Raw genomic sequence first — 13974 nt, forward strand, 5'->3', positions numbered from 1 at the left:
ACAATAAAATACACAAAAAAATCACCCTAGTATTAATATTTAAGGTGACAATACTATGTTTACATCCTACACCTGTTCGTTCTGCCATAGTGAAAGGTGGGAGTCAAATAGCTCCGAGATCATGAGTTATCCTGGACTTGATCTACACAATCAATGGGGGCATACATAAGGGGGTGCATCGCCTTGCCCACCCTATGACACTAGCATTTTTTTTACCGTAAAGGAGACAGCTTAAGGGTAAAAAAAAGTACAGTAATGAAAAAAAAGCCCGCAAATTACTGCTTCTATAAAAAGAGTTGAGAGGAGTGGCCAAAAGAGAGGTCAATTTCAATTTTGTGGGCAGGGATGCAAAACCCATAAGAGGATAGTCCCCAAGTCACAACCAATACATGCATAAGTAAACATCTTCTCTTTCGCTGGCTTTTTATTAAGTAACTACCTTCCGTTACAAATTACATGCGACTTCAATTCAATGATATTATGGACAGATTGTTCAAGAGATAATTATGTTCGATATAGCAGAGGACGATGACCCTCCAGCGCCTCGTCTTTTTCTTCTTCTCCCTCCCACACACAAACCTTACCTTCCTGTCTTTTAAACCTTAACAGTGATGAGTGAGTGAATGAACGAATGCCGATATCTTAAACACAACTACCCGGGCGGCGATGTAGTTTAGTAATACATGAATCAAGTGTAGTAGTATACATCATCTGTACAGAGTTTAAAAATGAAAATAATGAACTTGAATTATGATGCATTATATATACACACACTAGTGAATCTTTGAGAGGATTGTATGCCACGCTGTTCTCACACACTTACACACACAGAAGAGTAATACACGGGAGACACACACAAGCTAAGGGTGCGTTATGGTATATGGCTGCCCTTGTAAACATCAACACTGCACATGAAATACTTGGCAGGTTTTGACAGACTGGCCTCATCATACTAGCCTGCTCTCTCCCTTCCTTCACATGATAGTACAGCCTTTCTTCCTTCCTTATTGCAGTGAAAAGGACATAACCAAGATTAGTTTATGGACTTTTCTACTACTTTTCAGTGAGGTTTCAATAGATTGGCCTCACTTCACAAACCTATTCCTTTCCTATATGTCTCAATACAGCCTTCCTGCCTTTCTTCCTTCCTCAATGCAATGAAAAAGAATATTAGCAAGATTAGTTTAAGGACTTTTCTACTACTTTTCAGTGAGGTTTCAATAGATTGGCCTCACTTCACAAACCTATTTCCTTCCTTCATATCTCAGTACAGCCTTCCTGCCTTCCTCAATGCAATGAAAAAGAACATTAGCAAGATTAGTTTTAGGACCTCTCCAGCATTTTACACAGGCTTCCATAGATTGCCCTCACTTCACAAACCTATTCCCTTCCTTCACATCTCAATACAGCCCTCCTTCCTTTCTCAATACAATGAAAAAGAACATAACCAAGATTAGTTTCAGAACTTTTCCAGCACTTTACATATTGAACACATCCGTAATGCTTGATAATATGAACAAAAAGATCAGACACCAACACACATACACACCCAAATAATTACTCTACTAAATACCAATTACCAGTTAATTCATATAAGGCCTCATTAATTTAGGCAATCATTTTCAACGAAGACGACGACTTTTTTGGGGCTGTTCGTTGACAATCGTAGAAAATCAAAGCAACAGAAAACACACGCACATTGATTCATTAGTATAGCACTGAAGAAAACTATTGTCAGACTCGGCTATGAACTTCAATGGGTGGAGCCTAGTCAGAAAGTACCCTGGCCATACCACTGCCAAATCTTACTTAGCGTTTACAGAATATTTGTCACACAATTTCATATAGTATACATAGCTGACATATGAGGGAGAGAGTGATGTCTTGGGGGTAATGTGGCAGTGCTGTGAGGAGGTTCAAGCCCCCACCCAAGAGGACTTCATAATTGTGCCGGACTATAGTGCGTACAAGCCTCAAAAATATATCCACTTACACTTAATATTTGTCTACCCATGACCCTGGTGACCTTGTGACCTTTGTTGAGCTCATTGTGCCTATCCTCACTATAAGTTTGACCTGACTCTGCCCCTTCGAGGATGGCTTTTGTTCTGACTATGATATAATATGAATACTTAAGAGAAAATACACGGGCGTTTAGAATACCTGAACAGCCTTATATGTGTTTTAATATCACATTATGCAGCGGGTACACACAAACACAATGCCCGCCCACTCAACACCGAACAGTCCAACACCAACTTGTTCATTACCTTGGTCAACACAGGAATAGGAGAGAAATAAATATATCACCTTCCCATTCACATCACTCACCTGGCAGTTACAGAGACCATTGTTCTTACAAATGACCAATGTACAATAAGCTCATATCAGAACTAAAACATGTATAAGCAAAACTAGCAGACATGACTTGTATTGGGCATATAACCATCCTGCAGATAACAGTCTTCCCAGAAACATGAATTTTCAGCTGACGTTACATGAATTAGACACAATGGGCATGGGATAGTTATTAAGAATGTTATCATCAGGCACAGTAAAGACGGAGAGAGAGGTGTGGGAGGAAAATGCCCTGTATCGTCAAGTAGAAATTGAAAGAGAAAGTTTAAGCAAAAAGTTCAGGTTTAGAGTTTGATGTGACACCTGTATAGTGCCGTCAGGTTGAAGAAGAGAAAAGGGAAGGTAAATTATTGAAGATGTTTTTGGCTGAATGCCAAAAATCTCAGGAAGAGTTAAGGTGAGCATGATTTTGACATTGTTAAGCTGAAGAACAGGTTTGGCACGATTCCAGGCAGTAAAGTTGGTGCAAGATAACAGTTGATTTTGCACAAGAATACTTTTTATTATGCTTTAAAGCAAAGAACATGATCATAGTTTCAGACACTCAAGGTTTTACAAAAATAATTTTGTCTAACGTTGCTCATTGAATCTTTATCACCCACGGCGTGAACTCCCTTCCTTGCTGTGGGGCTGTCTCCAGTCACTAATACTGCGTGGCCTTCCCAACCACTGCTAAGGCCAGTGGCCGGAGGTATAAGTCACCAACCCCTTCGCTACAGTTAGGCTTTCTTCAAAGAATAATTTGGTGTGTGTGTCTATTTGTGCACATAAGATTCCAGTCTCCTGATAAGTTAAATCAAGTTTTTGTGGCACTGTGAGCAAAATGAAAGGCAAGGCTTTACAAAGGGAGGAAGTCCTCATGTCTTTTTTCATGGACATGGATGAAAAAAAGTTAAAAGTTTAAACACAAGAGTAATGGGTTTGAGGGGAAGACAAAGATATTCCCACAAGTTTTGCTGAGCAGCACAAAGTTGCTTCTGTGTTAGTTGTGAGCCAAACATTCAAAGTCTGCTTCAAGCCTTGTTAAGGTCAAGGGAAGGAACATCTTGGACACGGTAACGAAGGGGTTCAGAGAATCAAAAATCACGACATAAAATTATGAAGCAGTTCAATAATGAGTCAAGAGAGCAGACTGCCAAACACGAGTATACATCAAGATAACTTTATAGAGCAGGAAAATATGTGTTTTTGTTGTAACTGATATAAATAATGGCTGAAGCATTTTTGTTACAAATTCTACATAAATAGTTTTACAAAGTTAAGCTGTGAGACAAAAAATCAATGTCTTGGCCAGGAGGTAGGTGGTGGGTGGTGGGTCTGGGGTCTGCCGGCGCATGCCCAGCAGACCTTGAGGCTCAGTGCCCGGCGTCAGCCTCCCCTCGCCTCCCACTCATTGGGCTGTATTATAAGTCGAATCCGAGAAATTTCCGGTCCCCATAGAGGTGAATAACTCAGTAGGAACCCGAAACTTCTCAAATTCAACTTGTAATACAGCCCCTAAACCGAACTCTGTAAGGACCCGAAACCTCTCGGATTCGCCTTGTAGCACGGCCCAGTGACTCTGCCCCACTCATTGACTCTGCCCCTCATTGACTGCTTCATCATCACAGTTCTAAAACGTCTATGTACAGCTTTCTACAAAAATATCATAGCCTCAGAATAATCCGTCACGGCTTTTTAATAGTAATATTCCTTTCTTACCTAATTGTTTCAAAATTTACAAATAAAAACAAAACAATGATGATTCAAGTAAATTAACACAATGTAATATGTACAGATTCAGCATATTTCAATATTGTACAGAATCATACACCTGGAGCTTGGACATGAAGTACATTTTTATACACTGACACCTAGTAGTAATACACAGAGGATTATGAGGAGTGAGCCATTGCCCTCTGAAGCTTTAAGGGCCATCCAAGGCAAGGCTGGGTAATAAGATACACGGAGAAAAGCACAAAACTCATACGGTTGAGTCATGACAGCAGGAAAAGCATCTCGTTGAAGGCATTGCTTCAGTTAGTCTACTTGTTCAACACACAGAAGTCATACCATGTTTCAAGTGTCTCAAACGATTATTAATGAACTCACAAAGAATATCAGAACCAAAGAACTGAACAAAAAAAAATGCTTGCTAATGTAACCAGTAAAAATTTCTCAACAGATTCAAGAAAACAAAATCCATGTCAGCCGTGCATGAATAAAATAAATTATGATGATGCATATGGACGTGGAGACACAAATAATGACAAACTTTGAAACTAGGACTGTACACCTGAGGAACACAAACCAGAGACACGCTTCCACCGCCACCGTCACAGCCACACACAGACGGACTAACCTAACCCACCGAGGGGCTGTCTGTGCCCGAGGACCCGCCGTCTGTGGCCGATAGCACTGCACCCTTGTCACCTTTCTTCTTCGCTCGGTTCAGGAGGGCGATTTCTCTGCTCTGTTCGCGTATCTTCTTCTGCAGCAGCTCGATCTTGCTGTCGAACTCTCGGGACACGTTCTTCATCTTCTGGCGGAGTTCCTGCTCGATGGTGAACTGCGAGGCCTTCAGCTCTGTCATCTGTGAGGTAAGGTGGAGTTTAAGGCTTGACGGAACAGGGGATTTGGCAACAATGGAAACTGGAGAGGCTGAAGCAATGGACAGAAAGAGTTGGAAGCATATCATTGGCTGTCCAACCTCATAAGTGATCATGGGAACTACAAGGCTTATAACTGTTATCTGTAATGTAATGTGAATATAAAAGCTTGACAGAACAGAGTGGCTGCCTATTAGTGCCTTACACAACTCTAAATATAAATGAAAGGGTGAGATTAAACAAAGGACAATAAAGACATAGTTACATACCTGCTTCTCCTTTGCTAAGAGCTGTGCATCCTTCCCTGATAACTGTTTCTCCAGGTGTGCAATCTGCTCGCGCAGCTGAGTGATGAGCACCAGCTGGTCGGCTGTGCCCGGGTCGTCGCGCACCGGCCCTGAGTTCCTGGAGACCTGCAGAGAAGATAAAAGGTTCCTCCTCGTATTAGCCCGTTGCAGCGTGTGGCCCAGCCAGCGCAGAGTGTAAAACAATTGGACCTCTAGAATGGCAGGTGTGTGTGGCCTACATGAAAATATAAGACATAGCAAAACTTGTGTGTATATTAGTACAATTCAAGCATCTGCTCTATATATCAAGGGAAGCACCTTTAACAGTGCAAAGTATTAACAATTTCAAGATGTCCAACACTTTCACAGAATAATTCACATACAAATGCGGTGATGAAATCAATGAATGAACAGCCAAATAAAAAAAAAGTAATATTTCAAGTAAGTTCATGTAAGTATAGTTTCCAAAATGTTTACAAGAACTGTAATCCACAACAACTGGATCTTTCCATCACTTGCTTACACACTGAGCATTAAACTACAATTCACATACTCACTGAAGTCACCTGAGTGCAGTGGAACCCTGTTAGCTTGCAGGTAAGATTTCCAAGCCTCCCACATTCACCCTTGATCAAAGTTTTTGGAGCATAACCTCACCTCATCCGCCACCACTAGGCTAAACAAAACTGTCCTGCACTGCCCGGCCCAGCACAACACGGCACCAGCCAATGCTTTGGTCTGCATATGAGATTGGGCGTGATGCTTCTAGTCGTCTTTACAAAGATAAATATGCAGTGTAAGCCATAACAGCACAATGCAACCAGCCAACACCACCCCATGTGTGTGCCACCCTGCATGACTTACATAACAAACTGTAACAGGGCAGAGTGGGAGTAAGTTTCCCAAAGACCCCAAAACATTTTGGCAGACACCATATATGAGTACAATAATGTCTTCAACCACCCAAGAGTTTGCTTACAGCCTTTGGCTACTTGTAAAATGGGGGTCGGTGGTTCTGTGAGACCTGACTTATGACCAAAAAGTTGATTGATTCCAGCTTGTGGCATCTTCTTGGTATGAGAGGAAGCACTTTCTGGTAACTGGCAGAGCCACAGGGTCTTGGACACCTAGCTGAAGGGATTCTTTAATTACCTCGCCTGCTCTTAAATTAATATTTAAGAAAAACTGCTTCGGCAGCAGCACAGCTTCAGGGAAGCAGCTGTTTTAACAGCTTGATGGATCACCTGCTCACTTCAGTATCTGTTGTGCTGTTGTGACAACAAAGCCTTACATGCTATGAGCCCAGTTTCATCACTACTATTATAGTCTTACCATCCATAATGCAGTATGGTACTTAAACATTACAAATACAGAAGTTTTCATCCATGGCTTCCCAAATAGTTAACAGCTTGGCAAGAAAACTTGCTAATTTCCTAAATATTTGACTTACGTGCAGAGGATACTACACACACAATTATGAATTTCATACTCTGATTCTCAATCTTGATAAAAATCAGATTCCAAGTGATCTTTTCTACCACTGGCAAATGGCATTTTTTATTATTAATATTAAAAACTTCCCATGGGAGATTTTGATGATGGTAGAAAATGGTAGAGGAATATGTAAGAGTGGCATGGGCATGGTACGGAAAAGGGCTGCCAAATGCTGCACAGCATGAAACTTTGAGGAAGGTGACGTCCGTGTTGTGCGGGACTGGCAATGTCCTGGCCCTAACACCTGACTGCCGGGTCTGCCTCCTCACCACAGCCACCCACAGGCTCTGGGGCTGTAAACAGACTCCTCCTCCATTACACAGCTCAACTAAGACTTATTAAGGACTGTAAAAGTATTCAAAATAAACTGGTATAAAAACCACTATTGCTAATATCTTTCAGAATCAGAGTATCCTTAAAATACCACTAGTGAATAGAGTGAAGGACATCACATATCAATGGTTTCAAGACAATTATCATGCGTGCTGTTTGCGTAGCATGAGTGGGTGCAGAGGACACCACAACTAAGCACTCGGCGCAGCGCTGCCCCTGCCTGCGGGTCCCCGGCGGACTCTGCGGGGACAGATCTCAACGCTTCACGGACTGTAACCAACAAAAGAAACACAGCAAGCGAGCGTCTACCTTGGGTACCACTAACAGGGTTCTACTGTCTCCTGCTCTTCATTGCCTAAAACTCAGTTCATATTCAAGAAGCATTGGTTTACATAGTTCTTATAACCAACTAAGGAGTTTTTAATGTCCATTTTTTATTTGCATATTTGTTTGTTAATTTTTTTCATGTCCTTCACTTACCAAAGCCTTAAAATTGTCATGTATTTCCATACTCTGAGTGTCTTTGCCTGTATCATATAACCCCAGCTGAAACACGAAAAAGATTTGTAAGTTTTGACAAGGGATCAGGATTAGGCAGGAAACCATTGTGAGTCACACTGAATCAACCTAAAGTCTGTGGTGAGTGTATCAACAACATTCTTCTCTACATAAAGACAACAATTAGTAAAGCTTCAACTCAGCTTGGCTAAAATGTTACCAATTCCTGTATGAGACATTACAGTGACCTCTGAGTGCTTCCATTTACATCAAGGCTAACAATGCTTTGCCCTACGCAGTACATATAGATGCAAAGTCTTTTTCAATGTGTTGAACTGAGGTGAGGATGAACTTCAGGCCTTAATGTCAATGATTCCCTGATGCCCCCTCAAGAGTCTCATGTCAGGTCAGGATACCTTGGCTGGGGGCTCCTCCTGCGGCATCTTGGTCACGTCAGGGCGGTTCGGACGCTTGTTGTGTCCACTCAGTTTGTGTCTGGAGGGAGGAAGAGTAAAAAAAAATACTTCTATGAGCATCCGTAGGCTATACGTCCAGCAGCTTTAGATGATACTCCTAGTGACTAATAGCCTTTGCCAGACAATTTCCTTTTTTCCTTATTTTTTCATCAGATAAACATTTACCTATATCTAGTACAGTAGGCATGCATTATCTAGGCCTTATTGATTCCAAAACACAATGTGAATAATGAAATTTGCTTCTTTTACAAAAACGTTTGACCAATTTTATATTTTTTAACAACAATTGGTCGAAATCAATGACTAATTGTATTTACCTTTCCTTATCCTTGTGATGGCCGGAGCGAGAGCCCAGCTTGATGTGAGAGTGTCTGGCGGGGTCTGTCACCTTGGTCTTGGCCAGGGCTCTCTTGTAAGACAATGTACACAGCCAGCACAGCAGCTTCCCGTCCACCTGCAGGGCAACACACCTCAGAAATGGCCTTGCCTATAACCAAGCCAAGCAGACACAAGACATTATACTATTTTCTTACATATAAAATGATAAAATAATACCATGTCTCAGTGGAATCAGATTTTTTTCTTCTTAAATTCACTCCTTTTTTTGTTATTCTACCATCTTGCTTACACAGGATCATAAATTTGTCACATAATTCAGTGATATCCACTACAAATATACAGAATATCAGTTTAGTTCATCCTTCTCCCATCTAACTCATAGTAAGAGTCAGCAACTAAAGCTTTGGTAATGATATAAGAAAGATCAGCCTTCACAGTAAACAAATGGTGACAGCTGCCTACCTTCTTCTTGTCGATATCCTTTCTGTCGAATGCACACTTTTGCTTACACTGGTCGCAGGATAGTGGAGGCCCATACTTGCGCTCTGAGTTGGTACACCGCTGACACTTGTTGCCGATGAAGGCGGCTATGACGTTGCAGTACTCGCAGGCTGAGGGCTTCCCGTGCTGCTTGACCATAGTCTCGCATTTTTTGCAGATGGTAACAGTGCTGCTTTTGCTGAAACACGAGTAAATGCCATGATGAAAGATGGAGCTACAGCTACCTCCGGCCAACCATCAGGCCCCTGAAGAAACCCTACCGGCGCTAGAGGCCAGATGTAAAAAAAATAAAAAAATAAAAATAAATAAATAAAAAGCTATACAGTTCATTTTATGCATATATATTACCAGATTATTGTACACTAAAACCATTAACACCTGTGCCTTACCTCTCTTGCTGGAATTCGCTTCGACAATATGTGCATTTTACAATGGGAAAGGAACCTCTACACTCCTGTGGAAAAAAAAGTCACATAAGCTCCATTAGTACTTAGGTCTTGACTCATAGCCTTTGCCAGACAATTTCCTTTTTTCCTTATTTTTTCATCAGATAAACATTTATATCTAGTACAGTAGGCATGCATTATCTAGGCCTTATTGATTCCAGAATTCATATATGCTTCCTTACAAATGAGACTTACTATACAACAAAGTGAGGTCATTCTTTGTTCATCAATACCATAAGTGCTGGCTATCATGTATTTAAAGGTATCCTAAACCTAACCTAACATAACATAACCAGGGTTGTTTGATTTAAATGAAGTTGATATAAATTAAAATGTAATCCCAAACCATCCCTTAAAGGACCCAAGAAGGACATGGACCCCAGGAAATCCCCAACAGTTAAAAAAGATCATGAGAGGAAGAAGATGAACGGAAGGAACGGGAAAGAGGACATGGTGAAGAAAAGCAATATAGGACCGAGGGAAGGACATCCCCAAAGACAAGGAGACCAAAACCACCCCTAAAAGGACCCAAAAAGGACACAGGACCCCAGGAAATCCCCAACAAAAGGACATGGGAGGGGTCCGTGTCCCTATATCCTACACCAGGAAAAGGATACAAATAGGACACCCTCAAGGACCCAAAAAGGACACAGGAGGTTGGGAAATTCCCAAAAAAGGACACAGGAGGTTGGGAAATCCCCCTCAGAAGGACTCTTGAGGGTGAGCTCAGTGTCCGTGTCCCTATATCCTACACCAAGAAAAGGATACGAAAAGGACACCCCCAAGGACAAGGACACCGAAAAGGACCCAAAAAGGACACAGGATGCCGGGAAATCCCCCTCAGAAGGACACTTGAGGGTGAGTTTGGTGTCCGTGTCCCTATATCCTACACCAAGAAAATAGGACACCCCCAAAGAACAAGGACACCAAAAACACCCCAAAAGGACCCAAAAAGGACACAGGGCACCAGGAAATCCCAAACAAAAGGACATGGGAGGGGTCCGTGTCCCTATATCCTACACCAAGAAACGGATACAAATAGGACACCCCATGGACATAAACCCAAAAGGACCCAAAAAGGTCACAGGTCAGGAAATCCCCCAAAAGGTCACAGAGGGTCGGGAAATCCCCCAAAAAGGACACAAGAGGTCGGGAAATCCCCCCAAAAAGGACATAGGTCGGGAAATCCCCAAAAAATGACAAAGGACGCCGAAACCACCCCAAAAGGACAAAGGACGTCGGGAAATCCCCCTCAGAAGGACTCTTGAGGGGTAGCTTGGCGTCCGTGTCCCCGGCGCCGCACCTTGCACAGCTGCTGGCCCTGGGAGAGCTCCTCGAAGGGGTGGCGACTGAAGCAGCGGGAGCAGGCGAATAAGGCGGACATGGTGCTCAGGGGCTGCTCATGGGGGACGAGGAGGCGCCAGGGGGGACAAATAAGCGTCACTCACTCCGCCACCTTGACCAACTGACACTCGCTATGAGGACTCTAAATTATCGTACTCGACGCCTTCCTCATCTTCTCCTTGTGGCCTCCTTTTTCTTCCTCTTCTTCCTTTAAAAATGGCCTGCATCTCGCCTTCTCCTCCTCCTTAATTCTTCCTCTTCTTTTTTTTACCTCGTGTATCGCTTTCTATTTTATTTGTCCTCCTATTGGTCCTCTCTTCTTAGCTCCCTTGTTAGTGAGTCTATCACCAATCAGCTTAATTGCTTTGGTCTGAGCAGGATGGTTAATTAATTGTCCCTCCAGCATTCACTAGTACTATGCCCAGGTATCACGCTTCTGCACCCACACTTATGGGAGGCTTAGTGCATCCTATGATCTGGTGGTGATGCTGCTGAGGCTGGGCTACAGATATTACTAAGAGGTCAGTGTGCCGGGCTGACCCTGTGCCTTGCAGCTTAATTGTGTGCCAGGCCAGGGGGTCACACGGTCAATCACTGTCCTGCAATGTCCTAGTTGCTATTAGTGCTTACCGCGGCCACAGGGACCTGCCTGAGCTGGTGGGCTGGTTCATTAACAATAATGTTCCCTCATCTGTGCTCAGTGGGTATTCTGCATTTGCCCCTAGATTGTAGTTCACATGTTCAGTCCCTTATTTATTATGTCTATTCCGGCCCCTGACTAAATCAAGGCTTTTTATTATTTTTTTTTAGCACTTGTCTCCTACCATTGTGTCTTTTTCGTTTTATGGTACTTGCAACAATAAACTATCAATCACTCAATCATCAATCTACCTCCACATGTATTATTATAGTTGTGTAATCAGATGTATGTACTACTGCCTGGGGGTTGGGATGGCAGCTCCTCCCTTCTCCTTTGTTTACGTGCAACATTAAACTATCAATCAATCAAGCAATCTTTAGCTTATTCACACACTTTGCTTCTCAGTGGTTGTATATTATTTGTCTATCCTTTCTTTAAAACGCTATCGCACTATGAAGGACGAGGAGGAGGAGAAAGATCGAGGAACATATCAGGGAAGGAGGAGGAGGAAGAGGAAGAAGAAGGATGACCACCAGGGAGGAGGAAGTGGAGGAAGATGGGGTAAGATGACCACCAGGGAGGAAGAGCATGAATTATAGAAAGATGATCAGGGAGTACTGGACGAGGAGGAGGATGAAGCAGATCGCAGCCTGAATGATGAACACCAGATGTCTCCATACAGCCCTGATTCAGCACATATTGCCCCTTTGTCCTCCTCTAGCCTCCTATCCTATTCTTAGTCTGCATATTACTGTCACTAAACAAGCTATTAACTTCGGAATCCACATCTGTCTCCATATTGCATTTATCGGTTTCTGCCTAATAGCTCTCATCCCCATCAACTAAAGCTATTCATTCAAGCTTGTTATCTAAAATCAATCTCTTCTAGACGAGTGGAAAGTACAGATCAAGGTTAATTATGTGGTTTGATTGTCCTATTAGAAGTCATTGTCGTACTTATGGGAACGCTGACATTCATTTCTCTCACTCACTCGCCATTGCTATATTGTCGTACTCAGCCCTTTCTATATGTCAGTTTCTGAGTTTAAATGATCATATTCACACTAATCAGCTATCGGTAAAGAAGAGTTAATTATTGATGTAGTTTATTAGAGTGGAAGGGAGAAATCTGACTTCCTGAGCGTCATTTAATGGTCGTGTGCTTTAAATAGTTGTCGTACTCTTGGTATACGTTTACACTATTTTCCTCTTTTCCTTATCTCATGGCTATTCAAACCTATTAATACGCTTTTGTCTGTTTTTGGGGTCTTTTAAGGATGTATTTGAGTGGCTTTAACGTTAGGTTGGGACATAAAGAACACTCACGCAGGACATGACTCATCTAGATTGCCCTATTTTCCTATTTTCCATCCCTTCTGGCTATCCAAACACAATAAAATGTTTGTCCGAGGCGGTTTTATGCTGTTTGGGAACGTTTCCGAGTGGCTACGAGATCAAGGCAACGTGAATAAGAAACGTTCATAGGTTGGCATCATCGGCCGGGAACATTTAAACCAGGCTGCCAACCTCTCGGGCGGCGCTTTCAAAATTGTCTGCTCTCTTATATCCTTTCTTTCACTGCCTACGTATGATTCCCGACTTTAAGAATGACGTTAGTGTAAAGCTTAATCATATACCTGTCGTTACTATCCTACCCGTGGACTATATTCCCCTCTAAACTAGTTAATTTAATGTCGGGAGATGAGGAGCTGAGCATCACCAGCATCCCATGGTATCGACTGTTACCTGGCTTACGCAAAGACTTATGTAACTATCTATCAATGGCGATCTATATGAATTTAAGGTAGAAATGTATTGGTATTTAGCTTTTGGTGTGTACTATGTGTGAATAAGTTGAATAGATGGCTTGAGTACTGTCAGTGAGAGGGGGGAGAGGGGGGGAGGGATGGAGGAGGCGGGTTCTTTGACCTCAAGGGGCCCGGACGAGGAGGTTCACAAATATACCCAGAGACGTGTATTTAAGAGCATGAGTTAGCTTAGAGATCAGTGAAGTATATGCAAAGGTGTGTACTAAATCACATTGAGCATTTAAACTATTGATCAGGTTAAGACGGAAACAGAAAAATAATTAAGATAGTCACACACACACACACACACACACACACACACACACACACACACACACAGCGATGATGCGTGGATTAAGGGAAGATATTGTGATGGTAAAGTGTCAGACAGTAAGGTAGTCGATCTAATAAATTACCTACCTTACTAACTAATGAGCTATTCACCTATTTTACGATCTATTACACTATAACTACCTACGTAATTATCTAACCAAGTAAATGTGGTGCTAGAGAGAAGGATCTGTCGCTTTCCCAGTTAAATGTATACCTTCACGTAGGCTTTGGGACAACTCGTGGTCATATAGGTCATAGGGTCATAGGTAGGGTCTAAGTGGTCTGAAAATTTATCAGTATAGGGATAACACACACACACACACACACACACACACACACACACACACACACACCAAATGCTTTACCAAATGTTATCACGCGCAATACATAAGATCAAGGAGATAAATGATGAATTATGATAAGATATACGACTTTTCCAGCTTACCTTGATCCTGTGAAACTGAAACTATGTACAAATTCACAACCCTGGCATGTCTATTCACTGGTCACCTATACAGTTGTATCTTAG

General features: G+C 42.2%; 1 protein-coding gene across 5 annotated transcripts; it reads right to left on the bottom strand.

Annotated features, from left to right (window-relative positions):
* Positions 1–406: 406 nt before the first annotated feature.
* On the bottom strand, positions 407–10827 carry LOC126985978 (protein FAM76A-like). Of its 5 annotated transcripts, XR_007739230.1 has the most exons (9): positions 10624–10827; positions 9264–9328; positions 8836–9052; positions 8352–8521; positions 7975–8053; positions 7541–7606; positions 5216–5359; positions 1381–4930; positions 407–1244 (listed from the first exon to the last, which is right to left on the bottom strand). XR_007739230.1 is itself a non-coding variant. In XM_050841667.1 (8 exons), exons 1-8 carry the CDS (start codon positions 10702–10704, stop codon positions 4700–4702), a joined length of 1053 nt encoding a protein of 350 aa, XP_050697624.1. In that variant the 5' UTR covers positions 10705–10827; the 3' UTR covers positions 407–4699. The 5 variants fall into 5 exon arrangements, 4 of the variants coding, with proteins under 4 accessions (XP_050697624.1, XP_050697636.1, XP_050697638.1 ...); XM_050841667.1 differs by having other exon boundaries at positions 407–4930; XM_050841679.1 differs by having other exon boundaries at positions 407–4930; positions 8352–8488; positions 10624–10824.
* Between the last annotated feature and the right edge of the window lie 3147 nt (positions 10828–13974).

The sequence above is a fragment of the Eriocheir sinensis genome, chromosome 5 (assembly GCF_024679095.1).
Source record: "Eriocheir sinensis breed Jianghai 21 chromosome 5, ASM2467909v1, whole genome shotgun sequence".
Lineage (NCBI taxonomy): Eukaryota > Metazoa > Arthropoda > Malacostraca > Decapoda > Varunidae > Eriocheir > Eriocheir sinensis.

Bases quoted from the DNA above. Each gene is read 5' to 3' on its own strand.
- LOC126985978 (XM_050841667.1), bottom strand. From the start codon at position 10,704: ATGTCCGCCTTATTCGCCTGCTCCCGCTGCTTCAGTCGCCACCCCTTC. The intron at 9,329-10,623 runs GTGCGGCGCCGG...TTTTTTCCACAG, and splicing joins AGGGCCAGCAGCTGTGCAAG to GAGTGTAGAGGTTCCTTTCC. The intron at 8,522-8,835 runs GTAGGCAGCTGT...GCTTGGTTATAG, and splicing joins AGGATATCGACAAGAAGAAG to GCAAGGCCATTTCTGAGGTG.